Source organism: Mesocricetus auratus, unplaced genomic scaffold, assembly GCF_017639785.1.
Source record: "Mesocricetus auratus isolate SY011 unplaced genomic scaffold, BCM_Maur_2.0 Super-Scaffold_100009, whole genome shotgun sequence".
Classification (NCBI taxonomy): domain Eukaryota; kingdom Metazoa; phylum Chordata; class Mammalia; order Rodentia; family Cricetidae; genus Mesocricetus; species Mesocricetus auratus.
Genome location: NW_024429193.1, coordinates 60,172,542 through 60,194,653, shown reverse-complemented (window position 1 = coordinate 60,194,653; position 22,112 = coordinate 60,172,542). Strand labels below are relative to the sequence as shown.

The 22,112-nt window shown below is 40.8% G+C and overlaps 1 protein-coding gene across 3 annotated transcripts in view; it reads left to right on the top strand.

Annotated features, from left to right (window-relative positions):
- Positions 1–22,112, top strand: part of Otud7b (OTU deubiquitinase 7B) — a 59,105-nt gene that overhangs the window by 19,005 nt on the left and 17,988 nt on the right. For 2 of the 3 annotated variants that reach the window (XM_040752208.1, XM_040752207.1), the window contains 5 exons: positions 13,403–13,553; positions 16,683–16,871; positions 17,921–18,148; positions 20,424–20,525; positions 21,120–21,247. In XM_040752208.1, the coding sequence (XP_040608142.1) occupies positions 13,469–13,553; positions 16,683–16,871; positions 17,921–18,148; positions 20,424–20,525; positions 21,120–21,247 (732 nt within the window). In that variant the 5' untranslated portion in view covers positions 13,403–13,468. Of the gene's footprint in view, positions 1–13,402; positions 13,554–16,682; positions 16,872–17,920; positions 18,149–20,423; positions 20,526–21,119; positions 21,248–22,112 lie in introns of those variants that run through there. The other variant, XM_040752209.1, reaches the window with a different exon arrangement.

The following is a 22,112-nucleotide window of genomic DNA, read 5'->3' as shown; positions in this document are numbered from 1 at the left end:
TTCCTTTTATGTCTTTTCTATTTTTAAAGCCAGTAATTATTACGACCAACACTACTACCACTGAAAATAATAACGGGTTGCAATTCATTCTTAGGTGTGATTTCTTATGTTAACTTTAGGGAGAGATGCAGAATCAGTGAGGTATGTACCTTGTATACTAATTGATACTTTTGTGGTTTTTGTGGGAGAGGGAAAGGCAAAGACTTTTCTTCTACAAACTTGGTTGATGCTATGTTCTGTGAAGGGTTGCCTAGGTTACTTCTATCCAGTCTATATGCACAAAGAGCTCAACAGTTTTCTTGTTTGCATTGTATTTGTGCATTTGACCTAGAGCTTCTAAAGCTGAAGATGGCTTTGAATTTCCTCATCCTCTGGTGCCACCTCTAAAATGCTGGGATTATAGGTGGACACCACCACACCGATTGTAGGCTTTTTTAGTGTATTCTTCTTGAAGCAGCCATCTACATAGGAAACAACTCATCTTGAGTTGGGTGAGGATAGGATCCACCACTGTCTTCTAATATGCATCCTGTATAATAGACAGCAAACATATTTGCCAGATCAGAGTCTTGGTTCCCAAGTAGTGAGATTAAGTAAACAATGTCTTTGACTGAATTACTTGATTAGGTATTTTATCAAAGGACTTCACAGATAACTTTCAATGATTGGCATTTTTAATTAAAAATTTTTTTTTAATTTTTCGAGACAGGGTTTCTCTGCAGCTTTGGAGGCTGTCCTGGAACTCACAAAGATACACCTTTCTCTGTCTCCCAAGTGCTGGGATTAAAGGCATGCACCACAACTGTCTGGCTACACCACCACCACCCAGCGTTTGACATTCTTGAAGAGAAACATGACTGTAATAATTCAAAAAAAACAACTTGTTCAATAGATTTTTATAAGAAGATCTCTGGTTTCTTTTGTCTTTTTTTTTTCTGATACTTGGTATATATTCGTTCAGAAAAGGAAGTTAGCTGATACCTGCCCTTTTTTGTTTTGTTTTGTTCTGGAAACTGCCCATTAGGAATTTCTAGAAGATAGCAGTGCTTTGCATATTCCCATTCACCTCACAGCCTGACTGGCATCAAGTTAGGAGGTTACATTTCCATCAGTGGACACTTTGTACCTGGGTACCATTATGCCTCAGGATGGTGGCCCTTCCTGAGGAGGAGCACAGATGTTTTTTGTTTTGTTTTTTAAGAAGGAAATTAGCTTGAATAAATGTGGGAAGACTTGTTGCTTTGATGCTTTAGGCTTTTCACTTTGGGGCAAACAGAGGAAATGTATTAAAAGTTGGTGTTTTGTTTCTTGATTTTAGGTTGTTATGTCCTATTCAAAACTCAGCAGTGATTTTTTAAATTAGTACAAGAGAAGTATATTCAATAAAAATAAGTTTATTCTGAAAAAGTGTAATCTAACTTCAAACTATCAATATAAAAGTAAAAGAAAACTGATACCTCTATGATGCATACTTTTATCCCACCCTCTTGCTTTAGGCCTTAGGGTATGATGTTGCAAAATACTTCGAAGAAGAGTTTCTCTCTTAGTGTAGATTGGTACACAAAAGTGATTTGTTTTGCTGTGTCTCTCTGATTGTCTTTACAGGTGATTTGTTTTTCTGACTATGGGTCAGTTAAGGGATTGACTTTTTAAGGGCATATCTTTTTCTTTAGTTCATGTCTGATAAAGCTGTGTGTAGTGGTGCAAACCTTTAATCCCAGCACTCAGGAGGCAGAGGCTGGTGGATCTCTGTGAGTTTGACGCTAGCCTGGTCTACAAAGTGAGTTCCAGGACAGTCAGTGCTGTTACACAGAGAAACCCTGCCTCGAAAAAACTTAAAAAAAGAAAAAAAGTCTGTGATATTTCTAAAAGTTCACGACTCTAAAATGTGACACAGAAAAACACTGACATTCTAAGCCTCCCTACCTCTGTCCACGTTAATTATGTAAATGACTACTGTGTAGTACACTACCTTAGGTAGACTAGAATTATCAGATTGTGTTGTGTACTTATACCTAATCTTATGTACATAAACAGAAAAAGCTTGTTTATTTTTTAAAATTTATTAATGCATGTATATCTGTAGACCATGCACATGCCTGGTAACTTGTGGATGTCAGAAGAAGACATTAGACTCCCTGGAATTGAAGTGGCAGATGGTTGTAAACCAACATGTGAATGTTGAGTACTGAACTGAGCTCGTAAGCAGTAAGGACTCTTACTGTTGAGCCATCCCTCTAGCTCCCCAATTTTTACAAATTACTGTTTTATTTTATGTGTATAGTTGCTTTGTCTATATGTATGACTTATTTAGTTTGTACCTGCCTGGTACCAGCAGAGGCCAGGAAAGGGTGTTGGATTCCCTAGAACTGGAGTTACAGGTATGAATGTGGGTGCTGGGAATCAATCCCAAGTTCTTTGGAAGGGCAACCAGTGCTCTTAACTGCTGAACCATCCCTCCAGCACCAGCTTATTTCTAAAAGAAAAATACTGTAAGAGGAGCAACCTATACAAGAGAAATATGTCCAAAGAATGCTGGAGATAACCCTGAGTTAGGTGGACACTTTTAACTCCAGCTTGGACATGTGGGCATTTGTGGGATTGGGGTAGTTATTAGGAAGAATAATAACAGACATAGTATCAATAAGCATGGATAGTATTTAAAATTATTAAGAGTTCTTCTTGTGATTAAACAAATGTGATTTTACCATTAAGTTTTGGAGAACTGTATGAACCTGAATCAGAATCAGATCACTGCCTTGTCACTTGAGTGTCATTCAGACATGACAGATGCCTCTGTGTATATGTCAGCTATCAGACAACACAGCTAAGAACCTTAAAGAGTATTTAGTTAAAAGTGTTTAGGGGATAAAGTCATGATGTGAAGCCCAGGTTGACCTGAAATTCATTAAGTAGCTGAGGCTGTTCTTGTACTTGGGAATTTTCCTGCATCAATCTTTTGAATATTGAGATTATAGATGTGTACTACTATAACACGAAACTTCCTTTTTTATGATCTGCCAATGTGTATCACAAAACTGCAGAAGCTATTTAGTGGACTTAACAGCTATACACATGTTAATCGTATTTGTCCATACAGCCGTCTTATATCAATGGGGCAGATCAGAAAATGCTAAATATTTGAAATCTACAAATAATTCATAAGTCTATTTTAAGTATAGATACATAGATTAGCATGAATATTTTAGAGCCATAACTGTTTGTTAGGTGTGTGTGTGTGTTAAGCAAATATGTTAAGTCTGTTCCTAAGCTTTTAAAGTATAAAATAATAATACGAACGTCAAGAATCTCCACCGAAATATGATCTTGTTCTCCAGCCTCCTACTGTTCTTGAAAGGTCCACTTCCTAAATCATCTGGGTACAGCAGTTGTTCTTACACAGGTTCTTGTGCTAGTGACACTACAGGTTTACACTCCTCACCCCGCTAGAATGCCTTGAAGGTGGGACCATGGCTCCTCTTCATTGTGTCTCAGCCCTTAGATCAGTGTCTAAAAGATGGTGGCTCAGGTCGGATGTGTCAAGAAGACCAACTAATAACAATGGCAGGTGCTTTATACATAGAGCCTATAGGAGTTAAATGAAGGTTAGAGATGGCCAGAAAAGATAGATGAAGAACTAAAAAGAAAGTGATGAAAATCTGTGAGCTGAAGTATTTAATTTCTGATGTTGTTTGAAATAGTATCTCACCATGAATGAAGCCTTGGCTAACCTGGAACTCTCCATGTATCTTGAACTCAAGACAATCCTTCTGCCTTGGCTTTCTGAGTGCTGAGATCTAATTTTATAAAAGGAAAACTTCTTTGTGTAATGAAGGCTAAAAATTATTAACTGTATGTGAAAGGAAATTAATCTGCCAAAAGAGGTTTTTGATATAAATTTCATATGAGTAGCTAGCACAGTATAGCAGTTTGATTTCCCCCTCCTATCTGATTTCTCCATTGACTAGTATTTTATAATTGACAAAGAAATGACCAATAACTATCAGGTAGAGAGAGGGTTGGTTTTTACTGAAGATTAGAGAATTGGCTTTTGAGAGCTATTATGTTTCACATTTAGTGTAGGCTGTTGATTTGTTGTTACTGTTAGTAGTAGTATGTGTTCAAGAAATTTAGCAATCAATCTATCTTTTTTTTTTTTTCTCTTTTCTTCCGAGACAGGGTTTCTCTGTGGCTTTGGAGCTTGTCCTGGAACTAACTCTTATAGACCAGGCTGGTCTCAATCTCACAGATATCTGCCTGCCTCTGCCTTCCTAGTGCTGGGATTAAAGGCATGCACCACCACCGCCTGGCTCAGCAATCAGCCTTTAAAGGGCTCAAGTAGAACTTTTGTTTTTGTAGGCTATATTAAAAGTTGACTTTATTGAAAACCCAATTTGGCTGAGTGTGATGGCATACTCCTTTAATCCCAGCACTCAGGAGGCAGAGGTAGGCTGAGTTCCCGGACATCCAGAGGTACACAGAGAAACCCTGACTCAAAAGACAAAACAAAACACAGCAACAAAAACCCAAGAAAAGAAAACCTAACCTTGGGCTATTCTTAGCCCTATCTGAAAAGAAAAGGAAAAAAAAGTGTTTAAAGTACACATGTTGTCGAAATCTAAAACAAACAGTGACAACAAAAACCAATGTTTTAGGCACAGTAGTACAGGCCTGTGCTAATTCAGTGCCCATTTTAGTTACATCGTGAGTTCAAGGTTAGTTTGGGCTACCCTTTGAGACCTTTCTTAAAAGAACAAACAACAAATCTCCAAACAAAAATGAACTGAATTGGAAATGTGTCTCACTCGGTGGAATACTTGCTTAACATGCGTGAAGACCTGCGTTGGGTTCCTAACATCATATAAACCAGGTGTGGTGGCATGTTTGTATTCCTAGTACTTGTGAGATAGAAGCAAGAAGACCAGAAGTTGAAGGTCATTGGCTACAAAGAGAGTTCAAGTCCAGCCTGGGTTACATGAAGTCTTCTCTCAAAACACAAAACAACACTCCCCCCAGCAAAAAACAAAAACAAAAAATAAAAAACTTGAAAAACCAAGAAAAGATTTGTAAAACTGGAGGGGTTGGCTTGGGAGGAGAAAACTTTGGAAGAAATAATATAGGTAGCTGTGTTGGGTACTAGTAGAATTAGAGTACTATGAGAAGGATTTGGGCACAAAGGCAGCTGGCGTTTCTCAAAGATATACTGTGTATCAGATATTACTCTAAAGATTGTAAATATTTGTTATCCAGACAAGATCTGAACTATGTATTTTTCCATTTTATATGTTAGGCACAAAATAGTTGTATTCCCGTGATTACACAGTCCTAAAGGGTTAAGTTGGGGATCTGTAATGGATGTGTCTGAACCCAGAGCCAGTTCTTTGAGTGTGGAGTTGAGAGGGTTAAGTGGTGAGGGTGGAATTTTGTATGGATGGATTGATTACCTTTGTTCTTCCTTCCTCTCAGACAAAGTGTGGTACTGAGGAAACACCAGGTCTCTGGAGTAGTGTGAGTGACTTGTAAACATTTGACTCTGCTACTTAGTTCTTGACTAATGTTGAGGGATCACCTAACCTCCTTGAGCTTATTTGTCATTTTCATGTGCAACATGAGGTTGGTGATACAAATCTCATCTCTTAGAGTTGTTTGGAAATTTAAGTAAGATAATGTCTAAAGCTTTGGCACATGATTTTCTTTCACTTTGTTTCCATTTAATGTTACATAGGTCCCTTGAAAATGGATGGTGGCCATATCCTCTTTCTTTCTAAGGTTATATTTTTGTATGTTGGAAGGACATAGATTAACCAAAAAAAAAAAAAAAAAAAAAAGGACCAGCCTGCCAAAACAGTCATTCATCTTCCCCTCCCACCTTACCAAGAATTGTGTTCCCCTGCCCTCCTCTCTCCCTGTCTGGATTCCTTGGAATTGACATCATACGCATAGAGGAGTTTCTGACCTTTGAAAATTCTTCAGTGTTGTGGTTTTTCAGTGAGTTTTGAGAGGTGTTGGAGAGGACACAGAGGCAGCTCCAATATCCTGGTGGAGCCCGGAGAGCGGGTGTACAGTGGGAATGTGGAAGCCTTGGAGGGTGGTGTCAAAGGAGAATGTAGGGTCAGTAGTTTCTTAAGCCTTTAACAGAAGTCTGTTGTCTTCCACCAGTATTACCAGTATTTAATTTTAGCTTTGGGGACTCAGTACATACAGATGGGCTTTAATACAGTATTAGTCTGAGTTAAGCCACCTTTAGGGAAGAGAAGCTATTCCAGATAAAATCATTTAACAGTCTTCAGCAAATGTCTTTGAGGTAAGCCACTGTAAATTTGCCTGTGGGCAATACTGGTGTGTGTGTGTTTGTGTGTGTGTGTGTCTGTCTGTAGGTCTGTAGTTGGGTATTATACAAATAATTTTCAGGTATTAGAATGAAAATTGAGTACCTGGTAGTGAGTGGGACACAGGAGGAATAAGGCAGGTATTTGTCCTCGAATTGTTCCTGTTTGGTGGAGATATAAACATGTAAATAAAAGAAAATCTGTGCTGTATGATCACGTGGTGGTTTGAAAGAAAATGGACCCAAAAGGAATGGCACTATTAGGAGGCGTGGTCTTGTTGGAGTAGGTGTGGTCTCGTTAGAGGAAGTGTGTCACTGAGGGAGTGGACTTAGAGGTCTGAAGCTTCCCTCAGTGTGACAGTCAGTTGACTTCCTGTTGCATGCAAAATGTAGCACTCTGAGCTCCAGCACCACATCTGCCTGCACACTCTGAGCTCAGCACCACATCTGCCCACACACTGCCGTGCTTGCCTTCATGACAGTACTGGACTGAACCTCTGAAACTAAGCGAGTCACCCTCAATTAAATGTTTCTTTATAATTGTTGCTGTGGTCATGGTGTCTCTTTACAGCAATAAAAACCCCAACTAAGACAGACCAAATGGTGATGGATGTGTAGGGTAGAGTTCTGTTGGGATGCCAAGGAGAAGGTGGACTCCAGAGAACGCTTTGCAAATGAGGAAAGAGCTCGCCTGCTGGGCTAGCAGTCCTCTCAGGCAGGGGAACAGTCTGCAAAATGATGGAGATGAGAAACAGACCTCACACTTGATGGGACTAATGGGAGATAAAGCCAGGCCATGAAGGCCTTTTTTTAATAATACAAAGAATTAGAGGTTAATGCTTATTGGAGAGCTGTTGAGGAATTTTGAGCACTGGCATATATCATCATTTATATTAAAAATTCTTTACTGTAGGTGCTTATAGAGGTTGATCAATATTGTGGAAAGAAAGAGGAAGTTCTTTTCTGGGTCCTGGTTATCAAAACTTGAGATAGAGTAAAAGCTCGTTACAGTCATTGGATTAGAAAACTAACTGGGCTGTGGTGGCCCACGTAAAGCCAGTTCCAGGACAGCCAGAGCTGTTACACAGGGAAACCCTGTCTCAAAACCAAACAAAGAAAAGAAGAAAAAAAGGAAGCTGTCTGAAAGGTTATCCGTGAGTATTAGGCAAGAGAGGAAAGTACAGTGTGCCTTCCTGCCTTGTGGCTCTAGTGCTTAGAGTGATGCTCCGTTTGCTACATTAGAAAATACTGTGATGTTTGGAGAGAGTGGAGGCAGAGATGAGAGAAAAAATGTTTTTATGTGTCTAGGCTGAGGTGTTGGGGACTTCTAAGGTGAAGCAAAAAGAATTTGAGACTTTGTATACCTTTGAAGGCACTGGCATTTGGGGGGCAGGCACATGAATGAAATTTCTCAAGGAGGCACTACAGAGCAAGAAACAGAGGGCTTATGGTCAGAACTGTGGGCTGAACCTTAGTGCAGGAACAGTCAGAGTCCACAAGGTGCCCTAGGAGGCTACACGGGGAGCATAAGGAGGATTGTCATGCTACCTGTGAGTGGTACCTGTGATAGTGCCAGTGTCCTCTTGTAGGAGTGTATTTGAGTAGAATGATTACTAAGCCTATGTTAAGAAAGTAGCATCGGAGGATTGGAGAGATGGCTCAGGTTAAGAGCACAGGCTGTACTTCCAGAGGTCCTGAGTTCAATTCCCAACAACCACATGGTGGCTCATAACCATCTATAATGAGATTTGGTGCCCTCTTCTGGTGTTCAGACACACATGCAGACAGAACACTGCATATACATAATAAATAAATAAATAAAATTTTAAGAAGAAAAAGAAAAAAGAAAGCACCAGGGAATTAGTGTATTTAAGAAGCTGTTCAAGAAGAAGATAACAATGTTGTCTTATAAAAAGACACCACGACCAAACCGACTCTTATGAAAGAAAGCATTTCATTGGAGGCTTGCTTACAGTTTCAGAGGGTTAATCCATTATCATGGTGGGAGCATGGTGCCATGCAGGTGGGTGCTAGAGCAGCAGCTGAAGAGCTGCACACTGCTCAGTTTCAACAAGGCCACACCTCCTATCCCTTTCAGTAGCACCACTCCCTGTTGACCAAGCACTCAGATAAGTGAGCCTTTGGGGGAGAGGGGTGTCATTCTTATTTAAACCACCACAAATGGATAAGAAGGGCAAGGGAGAAAATCTAAAGAGGTCCTTTTGCCTTGCTTGGTAATGTTTTGTTTTGTTTTGTTCTTTCTGTGCAGTGGGAGCAAGATGGTTTGCTAAGAATAGGTGAGATAACTTCTTAGCTAGGAAGCTAGGAGCTAATGGTGAAGGTGTGGAATGATCCTGAGACAATTGCTTGCTGTGACAAAGTCAAGTAAAAGACAACAGTGTTTTGTTGAGAAAGGAGACTAGCCAGGCAGTGGTGGTACACACCTGTAATACCAGCACTTGGAAGACAGAGGGAGGGAGAGGTAGGCAGAGTTCGAGGCCAGCCTGGTCTACAGAGCGAGTTCCAGGGCAGCCAGGGCTGATTCATAGAGAAACCCTGTCTTGAAAAACAAAACAATTACAACAAAAAGAGGAAACTAAATATAATTTGTCATATTGATCTACAGAATTATTTGATCTTACTTTGTTCAGTCACTCCATCTAGTGGTAGAGAAATTGAGTGGCCAGCCATTCAAACTGGGCAGATACAACAGAAGGATAAAGAAATTTGATTTTGAGGAGGAGAGATGGCTTAGTGGCTAAGAGCATGTGCTACTCTCACAAAAGACCTGAGTTTGTTCCCAGCATCCACACATGGTGGCTCACAACCATCTATAATTCTATTTTCCAGGGATCCAGTATCCTTTTTTTTGGCCTCTTTGAGCACCAGACATGCATGTAGTACTACATATACATACATGTAGACTATAAATAAATCTTCAAAAAATAAATAGGTTTTTTCATCAAGTTAAATTATGTAAATGATAAGTTATTGATTTAGCTGTCAGTTGTCCAAGAAGGGACAGATGGAATGTATTCAGTTTTCCTTTTTTTTGGTTTTTTTCGAGACAGGGTTTCTCTGTATTGATTTGGAAGCTGTCCTGGAACTCACTCTGTAGACCCTGGTGGTCTCGAACTCACAGAGACCTGCCTGCCTCTGCCTCCCGAGTGCTGGGATTAAAGGCGTGCGCCACCAACGCCCGGCCATGCATTCAGTTTTCCTATTCTCTGCTGTCATCCTACTCTAGTTCATCATATTTCCTTAGCAATAATTTCCTAAGTCCACTGTGCTGCTTCAGTTCTTCCCACCTTACAACAAAAAAAGTCTTTAAAACCTTTCAGTCGGCATTGGTGGCGCGCGCCTTTAATCCCAGCACTCGGGAGGCAGAGGCAGTGTGAGTTCGAGGTCAGCTTAGTCTACAGAGCGAGTTCCAGGACAGCCTCCAAAACAATACAGAAAAACCCTGTCTTGAAAAACAAAACAAAACAAAACAAAAATTTTCAGTCTGCTATTTTAATAATTAATTTCTGATCATTTTCCACCTGTGCTCATGACCCATCAGTGCTTATCATTACTTTTAGAATAAAATCGGAAACTTCATTAGGGTCTACTAGCTCCTCTCTGTATTTTCTGCTGCTCTCACTTCGGTCAGTACCGTGATATACAATGCTTCATTGCCTTGGAGCATTCTTCTGTCCCAGTCTGTCTCTCCAGTTGTTCACTGTTCTTATTAAATAGCAATTCCATAGGGGCTTTTCCTCACTCCTTACAGGAGACAACATTCCCATCTCCAGCATTTATTGCTGTATGATTTTACAACTGCGTCATTTTCAGTGTAGACGTTTTATAAACATGGGAATTGTGTCCAGTTCACTGTTGATATTTATTATTGAGCACAGTACCCAATGTTCAGTTGGTTTAATGTTTTTGCATTGAAAAGTCCATCATTCTCAATTTTGCTGTTCTATAGAACAGAGTAAGAATCATTATGTAAACAGTTTTAGGGGAGGAGTCTGGTGATGGCTTTTGTTTAGAAGAAAATAGTTTGTAACAGTTGGAACTGAAAGTAATGCGTTCCCTGTCAAAACTTGTATTCACTTGGAAACTGGATGAGCTGCTAGAGGTGTAATAGACGAGTCCTTGAACTGGACTGAATAATTGGTGATAACCCCTTTTCTAGGAAGCTGGATGATTTTGATGGCTGAATCTGTCTATACACACAATCAACAAAGATTGTGTCCCTCCCTTTGTTTGAAAAGTTGAAGGTTAGTGTTTCGTTTTCTTGTTTCTGTGTACTGAGACAGAGATAGACTGAGTCTTTGTCATTGGCTCCATATCCCATTAGGAATTCGAGATGCTTTAGCCAGGTGTTGTGGTGATGTAATAAGAGCTGCTGTCCTTACCTGTTGGACAAAGGGCACAGTCCATGCCATGCACCTGGAGAATAAATACAAGACTGCTGCCAAGCAGTTTCCTTTAGTGCTTCACATTTTTGCTGAAGAGCCAGTCTTTCCAGATATGAGTTATTTGTTTATTTTAGATGTTTTGAGATGAATGACCTACCTTCCGTTACCCTGTAAGATGCCACAGCACCCATGGTTTTCGTTTGCTTCTCTCTCAGGAGCCTAAGTCTGGCTGGAATTGTCTGTGTGCCTGGGGCTTGTCAGATCTTCTTTTTTGCTAAGCGCTGTGTGTGTCTTTCCTACATCCTCTCAGAAGGTTGTTAAAGTTGTCTGTCTGTCTGTCTGTCTGTCTGTCTGTCTATTTATCTATTGAGACAGGGTCTCTATCTATCTATCTATCTATCTATCTATCTATCTATCTATCTATCTATTGAGACAGGGTCTCATAGCTCTGGCTGTCCTGTTACTCACTATGTAGAACAAGTTGGCCTCAAACTCACAGAGATCTGTCTTCTTCTGCTTCCTGAGTGCTGGGATTAAAGACCTGAGCCACCACACTCAGTAGTCTTATTTTATTTCTTAAGAGGGAAGATTGAAGTTCCTTTTGGAGCTAGGTTCTTAACTTTGGATTATTTATGTGTTGTTACTTAGGAAGTTCCCATGTCCTGTGACTAAAGTGGTGAGCACAGTGGGTTTTGGAGAGAATTCTCACTTTCATTAGGAAGTGAGAAACCTTTCATTCACCATGATTTCTGAATGCATTCAATTTTCATTTTTTTATATTTTTGAGACAGGGTCTTTCATTGTAGCCTTGAATTCTCGATCTTCTTGTCTCTGCCTCCTGGGTGCTGATATTACAGACATGTACCACTTGCCTACCTTGACGTTAAATTCAAACCACAAACCACAAGGGGACTGAATCACTTTTCAGAAAGCTTGGTCAAAAGTTCTTCATGTAGTTCTGGGGTAGCATAAGGTTAACAACCTCAGAGGAATGCTGGCTTGGTGCTTAGGATACTGAAACAGATGAAAATTAGACATTTGTTTATAATGAATTTATTCAGCAGGTATTTATTGCTGCCTACCGTATTGCGGATACCTTGATAAATATTGGGCTGGGATAGAATAAATCATATCTGGTACCCACTGATTTCTTGTATTGTTAGAGCACTGTTAGAAACAATGGTTTCTCTTTCACAAAACAAAACAAAAAACAAGAATCAAAAGAACTACCAACAACCAAGCAATGCAATTATCAGGTTAGAGACTTAGAATTTTTATAACCCACAAATATTTCCTCTTTTTGCCTTACTATATCCAAGAAATGAAGAAAATTGGGATCAGATCATACCTCTAAACCTGGGGAGGAGAGGAGTGAAGAAAGAATGCCCAGGAATCATTCTTAGGCTTTAGGTTTTAGGAGGAAAGTTTTGTTTGAATCACCCGTTGTTTTCAAGAATTCTGGCTTTGGCTTTTCCAGAAGATGGCATCAGTGGGTACAGTGGGGCACTTTATGAATGACCCCCTTCTGCAGACCCTGTGGATTTGTCAAAGGTCGTTGTCCCCCTACTTGTGCTTTCTCTACTGGGACTGTTAACCACAGAGGAATGTTGGCTTGGTGTCAGGCCGTCAGGTCAGGGACATAGTTTCTGCTAAAGTCTGAAAGAAGCAGTTTTTCCCAGGCAAACTTACCCAGCACTCATTTATCCTGGGAGGAAAAACACACTTCTGATTCTGCCTGTTCCTGAGTCCCAGAAGGTAGTTTTGTTATGAGCCTTTGGGCTCTCTACCCAGGTGTACAGAGCAGCCTATTATTTTATTGTGAGTGGTTTCAGCATTCACTTTTCTCTTCCTGTTTTCTCAACTAGCATGCGGACATTGGTCAACCCTGAAATAGTCTGCTGTGTAGTACTCATTTGTTTAATAAGTATCTACTAAGGGCCAATGTGCCATATATTGTGTCAGGTGATTCATTCCAATGATAATCAGTAAAGAAGACACACAGCTTCCTACTCCCGAAAACTTGACTTGTGAAAATCAAAGATTAGACAGAGAATGATTAAAATAACTTCAGAGGAAAGCCAGGGCATGATGGCATATGCTGTAATATCAGCATTCAAGAGACTGAGCAGGAGCATTGATACAAGTTTGAGGTTTGCCTGAGCTACATGATGAGGCGCTGTTTCAAAAAACAAAAACAAAAACAAAAACCCCAGCTAAAAACCCTTAATAATAAGTACGTTCAGGAAGGAAATGAACACGGCACCGTGTTAGCGAGCATTGCGGGTTGGGAAGCTTTATAGGACCTCGATCTGCTGCCTCCTTTCTTTAGACTAGAGAAGCTAACTTGGCAGCGGGGTGGATGTAGAGCACACTGCCTAGTATATACAAGCCCCGGATTTAACCCTAGTGCCCCCTCCTTACGCAAGTAAACAATAGCAGGGAAAGCTTTGTTCAGAGTGGTTTGTGATTATTGTAGGCATTAAGACATTATTGTTAATGAGGATATTAAATGTGATTCTTCATGAAATTTTTTGAACTTCTTTGCTTCAACATTCAGCTGGAATGAAGGCACCAGACTAGTTTACCATTTGGTTAAGAAACTGTTGAAACTGGGCTCTGAGGATGCTCTTCTAGTTACTTGAGCCTCGGGCACTTATCTTCTTTTCAGGGCAAAATCTGGATTTTGATCTATGTTCTGCTCACATCCTGCTGCCTGAGAGTACTTGATGATCCCATGACCCTGGACATGGATGCTGTCCTGTCGGATTTTGTCCGTTCCACAGGTGCAGAGCCAGGGCTGGCCCGAGATCTTCTGGAAGGTAAGGAGAGAATGTGAAAGAGAAAGAAAAATGTCATATATACTATTAGGGTGATTTAGAGTAAGGTGAGCAGAAAAATATTTTGTGTACAATAGGCCCTCCATTTAAGTTGCTTCTAATTATCTGCTTTGTATGACCCACTATAGTTTTAAAATCCAAAATTCCCCTTCACCTTGTATGTATTGGAGAGCTTTCTTCACCATGAGTTTATGTTCAGATAATCCAAGGAGAAAGTTATACCAGCTCACTAAAATAATCATAACGAAAAACACTTGATCTTGACCTCTAGCCTTTACACACTTGTATATATACACTACATTTATATACTGCATACATGCTTTAGCCTCTATAAGCACTTGTATGCACACACCACACATGTATACCACACAGGTGCCCCAAAACATACTCAAAATTAAGAAAAAATAAAATGAAATCATCCTCTTAAAACATGTGTCAGTATCTGTGCAGTGTACCCAGTACATGCGCCATTCATGAGATGTATTCTCTCAACTGCCATGTTTGAAAGCTGAGACTCAGTGAAGTTACATAGGATTTGAACCTTGGCAGCTTTTAAAACTGTGACTCTTAATGATTATGTTACAAATTACTTCTTGCATGTTATAGACACTCATGGTATTAAAAAAAAAGCTGAGAGCCCTATGAGAGTGCAGATGGAAATCTGATTTAGCTCTAGAGTGCAGGAAGCCTTTTTCAGGAAGGCATATCTAGGAGAGATAGCTTACAAGATGACTCTTGAGAGGAGAGGGATTGATGGGATGTAGAAACCAATAGTGAGACAGGAAGAGAGATGGGGAGCTGGTTAGGTGGACAAGAAGCAGAGTATGGGGCCTTTGTTGGCAATAATAAGGGATTTACACCCCAGGTTCACTGGAAATGTTTAGCTGAATAAGAATAGTTTTTAAGAGTTTCAGTGTTTAATATATTCCAATAGGATTATATTGGAAGGTGGCGGTGGTAAAAATAGATGAGAAGCCATAGTTCCTGTGAGAGATAATAGTGACTTAGACCACAGTGTGGGTGAGAGGAAGAGAAGTTGATGGATTTAGATATTAATCGGTAGCTGGAGAGATAGCTTAGTAGTTAAGAGCGTTTGCTGTTCTTACAGAGAACCTGAGTTCAATTCCTAGTACTCACATGGTGGCTCACAACTGTTTTGGAAAATGATGAGCAGAGTGATGAAGTACATGTGATTTTAAACTGGGCAGTCAGGGTAGGACTTACAAAGACTGTGATATTTGAGCAGATACCTGAAGTTTACAAAGATTCATCTATGGAAATATACTGGAGAAAGAGTATTCTTATGCAATAAGAATAGGCAGTGGAGAGGCCCTTGTGGGGAACAGTCTTGGTGTGGTCTAGGAATAGCAAGGAGACTAAAAACAGTGTTAGAATTAAATCAGCAAGCATGAGTAGTTGGCATAGCTTAACTGGAGGGTTAAAACAAAGACTACAACAGCAGTAGTAGATGCATGTAGGACTCTGCATACAAAGCATTGTGCTTTCGACTCATTTAACCTTCAGAACAGCACCGTACATCAGGCATAGCATTGCAAAACTTTTCCTGGGGAAATCTATTTCTATCCATTCCTGATAGAGGGAGCAGATCATAGAGGCCACCTCACCCGAATCTAGCCTGCTGAACCAGAGCTTACTGAGGTTACTTTAGGAGCTTGGGTAGCATGCCAAGTACATGGGTAACTGGACAGCTCTACCACCAAAAAGTCTGTCTTCTCAGCAGTTGTTAGAGCTTATATATATACCCTTGGGTAGAGGAGGGACCTTATGAACTTCATTACCTCATTACTGCTTCCCTACCAAGAGGGGGTTTAAAAGAAGGTTGGTCTTATTTTATGTGCATATGTGAGTGTCTGACATGTATGTGTGTATACTGTGTGCATGCCTAGTATCCAGAAAGGCCAGAAGAGGGTGTCAGATGTCGATGATCACACCCAACCTGGAAGAAACAGCCACATAGCATACTAGTGCTATTATCTACATTTTTATAAATAAGTAAATTACAGCACAGAGAAAAAGCTAGAAAATAGGAGAGACCATAGAAAGCCTTTAATAATGGGCAAAGGAACCTTCTGTAGTAGTGATGAGGCATTACATTAAGATTTTGAACATAGAAGTAAAATGATTAGAACTGTGCTTTAGAAAAATGAATCTCATGGGATTCCTTGAGTAGATGGAGGTGTAGGATATTGGACGATTAGTTAAACCAAAGCCGTAACAGCTACAGTAATACAGGTGCAGTTAGTCTACATGTATTAAGCAATTTAACTAGAGAAAACCACCATGGAGTCTTTCAAATAGAGAGCTGTTTTTAAAGTGGGAGGAGTATAGCACCTTTTGTTGCTGTGTTATCGAGAAACTCTTCACTGGAGACATGCACTTTGTATATACCTTTAGGTGGCTTATGACATCCTAGAGTCTACCTCAGCTGCTGAGTCCTGGTACAAATGAACATTGACTTTGAACAAGTTGTGGTACTTCTGTAAAGCTGTCTCCTTTATCTGTAAAAGGAGTTTCATTTTAGGTGACTAAATCTCTGAAGGGCCCTTTGAGTTTAGAGACAAAGTTTCTACCATTATGTAGCTTACGTAGGAAGTAGATAATAAGAAAATTGGTGTTTAGATTGATGAAAATTAGTAGGATAAGAAAGTTAAAATAGAATCGTAGTGTGCATTAGTATGTTCTTACTAGGTTTATCTATCTATTTTAATTTGTTTGTTTGTTTGTTTATTTATGGAGGCAGGTTTTCTCTGTGTAGCTCTGGCTGTCATGTCTAGACCAAGGCTGGTCTTGAACTCAGAGATCCACCTGCTTCTGCCTCCTGAGTGCTGAGTTTAAAGGCATACGCCACCAGTGCCCAGCATTACTAGGTTTGCTTTTGATACGAGGTGTTTGAAATTGAGTCTGATGAAACCCAGACTGGCTTCAGACTGATTGATCCTCCTGCCTCAACCTCCTGAGTTCTAGCTTGTACTGCCATACCTAGCTTGCTTAGTTGTGCTAGGATGGCTAGGATGGTCTTCCTATGTTTTTCTGCTGTTTCATTACACCCTGGGTATATAATATTCTTTTGTTTTTTGTTTTTCCTGTTAGGAAAAAACTGGGATGTGAGTGCTGCCCTCAGTGATTTTGAACAGCTACGTCAAGTCCATGCTGGGAACCTGTCCGCACCCTTTAGTGGAGAGAGTAGTTGCTCTAAGACCCCTGAAAAAGGGTGTGCTGAGAGAGAGCCCACTCGCCCTTCTCGACCAATCCTACAGAGACAGGATGACATCATTCAAGGTATTGCTTGAACTGAGGACTAAGCTTTTATATGATTGGGAAGAGTCTGTGTGCTCCTTTAGGGATGTTTTCATTCCTTACTCTCTTCTAGCCAAACTAACAGTTCTTGCTTTATATAATGTCTGGCCAGTGCCTGAAAAGGACAGCTGCCTATCATTAGAGCTCCTATCCCCTTGTGATAGTCACACATGTACTTTAAGCTGTGCAAACACATAATATTACACTGACAAATTTTGCTCATAATGTTGTATGGCTGGGGCATTGCAGGTGCCATGTACTTAAAACAAATGAAATGATTTGGGGATACAGTTTTCATTAGTGTTTTGTTCTCTGGCATATTAAAATTTGACTGTCTCTGTACATTTCTGATAAATATGAATACTAAGAAACATTATAGTAAATGATATAGATGTTGTTGATGACACTGTCTTTTTTTGTTTGTTTGTTTGTTTTTTGAGACAGGGTTTCTCTGTACTGTATTGGAGTCTATCCTGGAACTCTCTCTGTAAACCAGGCTGGCCTTGAACTCACCGAGATCCACATGCCTCTTGTCTAAGTGCTGGGATTAGAGGCGTGCGCCACCAATGCCCAGCATGTCATTTTCGTTTCTATAATGGAGATCCTTTCTACACTCTCTCAGACCCTAAGGATTACTGGAATGATTATTTAGCTAAATCCAGCTTAATTAAAGCCCATTTCTCTTACTTGTTCTTCTTTCCACTAAACAAATGACCCAGTTGCTAACTGAATGGCTCGTTCTCATGTTGAAAAATGGTAGTCAAAGATAATGTCATAGAGAAAGGGAAGTCAGGGAAACCCCAGACAAAGTTAGAAAGAAAGTACTTTTTTAGTACTACTGTGTCTACAAAGATGCCATTTTAAATATTTCCCCATTTGCATTTGGCTAAGAAAAACTTCTGAAGTTCAGAAGTATCTGGTTAAGTAGTTTTTCCTTGGCCGGAAACTGTCCAGTGGTAACCACCTTCGTCTGTGGAGAGTTCTCAGAGTAGGTTGCACATATTCTAAGGTGACTCCATTTCTCATTGCAGAAAAACGCCTGTCTAGGGGCATCTCCCACGCCAGCTCCAGCATTGTTTCCCTGGCCCGGTCCCATGTCTCCTCCAATGGTGGGGGTGGGGGGAGCAGTGAGCACCCCCTGGAAATGCCCATCTGTGCCTTCCAGCTTCCAGATCTAACTGTGTACAAAGAAGATTTCCGAAGCTTCATAGAGAGGGACCTCATTGAGCAGTCCATGCTGGTCGCCTTGGAACAGGCAGGTCAGTGGATGTTTTCTCTTCAGTCCTATCCCCTCTAGTCTTTGCCTGCGACCACATAGGGGTCCAGCTTTTATCAGTAGCCTCTTCTTTAAGTATTTGATCTGATTGCTGTCAAAGACGGGGGTCAGTCAGATACTTGTGCTGAGATAAAGAATAAACATTAGCCAGGTGTCAGGGGAGGAGCAGGAATAAACATTAGACACTTTGGAAAGTTCCTGTTTAATAGAAGGGAAACCAGATACATAAGTAAAGGGTTTACTAACTGATACCCAAAAGCCAATATATGGACAATGTGGCTGTTAGAATTGGCTGTGGAGCGCCTTTGCAAGCACAGAGGACGATGGCTGTAGCTGATGCATGAAAGTCACGTCTAGATTTATTTACCTTTACAATTGAGTTCATCTTAAATTAGCATTAAAAGCAACTTGGGTCATCAAGATAGCTCAGTGAATAAAGGCATCTGCCACCAAGACTTAGAATGAGTTTGATCCTTAGGACCCGCATTGTGGAAGAAGAGAATTGACTCCTACAGGTTGTCCTTCTCGCCCCCACATAGGTGCTGTGGCAGGCACATGTGTGCCATTGCTTATATACTCACACGCTAAGTAAATGCAGTTAAAAAAATGAGCTGATGTAAAACAGTATGGTAGTTGGAAATACTGAAAAAAACTTAGGTATTAAAGCATCCTCATGGAGGTGGTGCGGGTTGGAAGCCCAGGCTTGGTGGTGTATGCCGTTATTTAATCTTTTAGGAGTTTGAGGCCAGTCTGGTCTACCTGGTCTACACAGCAAGCTCTAGGCTAGCCATGGCTACATCGTGAGACACTGTCTCAAAAAAGCTATGGGAGACTAGAGAGATGGCTCAGCAATTAAGAGCACTTGTTCTTCCAGAGCACACAGGTTTGTTGTCAGTACTCACCTGTCGGCTCACAGCTGTCCATAACTCTAGTTCCAGGAGATCCAGTGCTCTCTTCTGCCCTCTGAGGGCAGCAGGCATTCACATGGGACATACGTGCAGATAAAACACTCATGCACATAACATAAATAAATATACATTTTTTAAGTTCTAATGGGAGGAAAATTGGAGGTTGGAAGTGGGGGTACAGAAAGGGAGCCTTTTCATTTGTATCAATCTGTATTAGCTGTAACTCTTTTTAGAAGTTAGCAAGTTATCTGGGCTAGTGACATTATAAGCTCCCTTTAAACTTTTGTAGACTTTTTAATTGCTGGAGAAAATTTTAAGTGTCATTTGTAAAATAGTTTCCTTCTATAAATAATGGATTGGCAATTATCTAGTTTACTTGGGTGTTTTATGTACTTTTTCTTTTTGCTTATAACAAAAAGTCACACCACACACTTGCTGAGTGCTGTCATATATGTAAATGATACAGGACATATACCTTGCATGGTTTTTCTTTTGTTGGTGATTCAATTAAACTGAGTTTTGCTGCTATTGTAGTAAACAGTCTTCCTGCCAGAGTGAAGGATTCAGAGTCAAACAAAGTAGCTAACAGTTTCAGCCTGGGCACTATTGACTTTTGATGCCAGATAATACTTTGTTGTACAAGTTGCCTTGAGCATTATCTTATATTCTAAATAGAAGAATATCTTATATTGGCCAGGTGTTGGTGGCACACTCCTTTAATCCCAGTACTCAGGAGGCAGAGGCAGGTGGATCTCTGTGAGTTCGAGGCCAGTCTGGTCTGCAGAGCTAGTTCCAGGACAGGCTCCAAAGCTACACAGAGAAACCCTGTCTCGAAAAACCAAACAAAAAAAAAAAAAAGAAGAAGAAGAAGATCTTATATTCTAAACCTAGAATATAAGATAATGCTCTCTTTGGTCTCTGTGTACAGATGCCAGAAGTATGTACCTCCCCACCAATTGTGACAAACATATCTTCATACATTGTCTAGTGATCCCATGAGACAAAACTGCCCTTCATTAACCAGTCATGCTTGACAGATTCCAATTGTAAGTAAAGAAGATGTAAAGAGTCCCAGAGATTGGGCTTAATGCTATATTCCTTTCGTCTCAATACCAAGGACATAGAGGCAGATGTATCAGGAGTTCAAGGCCACCTCAGCTACTTAGTGAGTTCAAAGGTCAGTCTCAGCTCCATGAGACCATGTTTCAAAATAATAAGTAACAGCAACAATAATACAGAGCATGCAGTACCTGGTTTGGGAGGCTGAGGCAGAAGGATCATGAGTTCAAAGTCAATCTGGTGTGTGTAGCAAAACCCTGTCTCTCCTTTCTCCCACTGTCATGTCTGCAGGGCGTTTGAACTGGTGGGTCAGTGTGGACTCCGCCTGTCAGAGGCTGCTTCCTTTAGCAACTACTGGAGATGGGAACTGCCTGCTGCATGCAGCCTCTCTTGGTGAGTCTTAAATAATCCTCTCTTCCCGTAGAAAGAAAACAATGGAGTCGAGTGTCACGTGTGGTACTTCATCTGACCACTCTTCATCACAGGTGAAGGGATGGTCCACAGCAAGGCTTAGGGAGCTGGGAGAACCTTGTCTTGGCTTGCTGTCTTTAGAGATGGGAGAGCACAGGGTTAGTTTAGGCATCACTGAGCCCTAAGAGTAATGAGCATAGTAAGCAAAATTTGTGTGGCTATATACATATACATAGAAAATTATACCTAATTATTCTTCTGGTTGATCTTTGTGACATTCACTGTGAATTATTAAGCCTACTCGTAACTCTGTTTATTTGTTCTTAGCTTTGGAAGGGGTCCCCATTTTCTAGCCATTTCATGATCTCTGGCCCTGATGACTGTGTGATGCTATACAAGTCTTACTAGCTGTTGTGTTTGGTTTGTTAGATTTGCTGAGGAGGGCTTCCTCTCAGGGGTTTGGGAAATATCACTCAGCCTTTTTTGAGGCCCTGGGTTTGATCCCTGTCACCACAAAACAAAGGCTGGATTAGTAAGTGGAGCTCCATCAAGCTTTGCCTTGCTGTCTCCCCACAGGGATGTGGGGTTTCCATGATAGAGACTTGGTGCTGAGGAAAGCTCTGTATGCACTGATGGAGAAGGGCGTGGAGAAGGAAGCATTGAAAAGGCGCTGGAGATGGCAGCAGACGCAGCAGAATAAAGAGGTGGGTGAGCTGTGGGGAGACCTGTCCCAAGGCTCCTAGTGCTGAAGATTGTGTCTTCTGTGTTCTCCTGAAAATTGAGGACGATGCAGCTAATGCCATAGGGCAAGCACCTTTTGGTCAGCTAACACCAACCTCTACATGCGACAGAAGCCTGTGGTTTCTATCAAGCCTTTTACAGATACTCAGCAGTTCTTAGTGGAGGGTTTGTTTTTGTTTTAATGAGCTATGATAGTATTCATAGGATTTTTGCTGTTTGTTTTTTATTATGAAGCTAGATCATTTATGTAAAAAGAAAACCTTTTCCTTGAGAGAAGCCTTCCCGCCAGCCTGATTCTAGAGCCGCATCAGTCCCAAATAAACACACAGGAGGCTATATTAATTATGAAGCTGTTGGCCTTGCTTGTTTCTTACTGGCTAGCTCTGACTTAAGTAATTACCCCGTAATTGTTAATCTAAGTATATCCCTTACTGGAGAAGTTTCCGGGCTTCCTACCCCATGGCGTTACATCTTGACTCTCTGTGTTTCTCTTTCCCAGAGTTCTCCTGGACTCCTTGTCCCACCTATTTTGGTTCCCTATTGGCCCAACAGCGCTTTATTGACATATACACAGGACTTCCCACATCACATTTATTCATTCATTCATTTGTTGGGGGGCGGTACATGCATTACCACAGTGTGTGTGTGTGTGCACGTGCCCGCGTGTGTAGGTCAGAGGACAACTTGTGGAGTTGGTTCTCTCCTACCACTCTGGATTCCAAGAATTGAAACTCAGATCATCAAACTTGGTGGCAAATGCCTTTATCTGCTGAGCTATCTAACCTGTGGTAGATGACTTTTGAGTCCCTTCTGTCTCCTCCCCTCTCT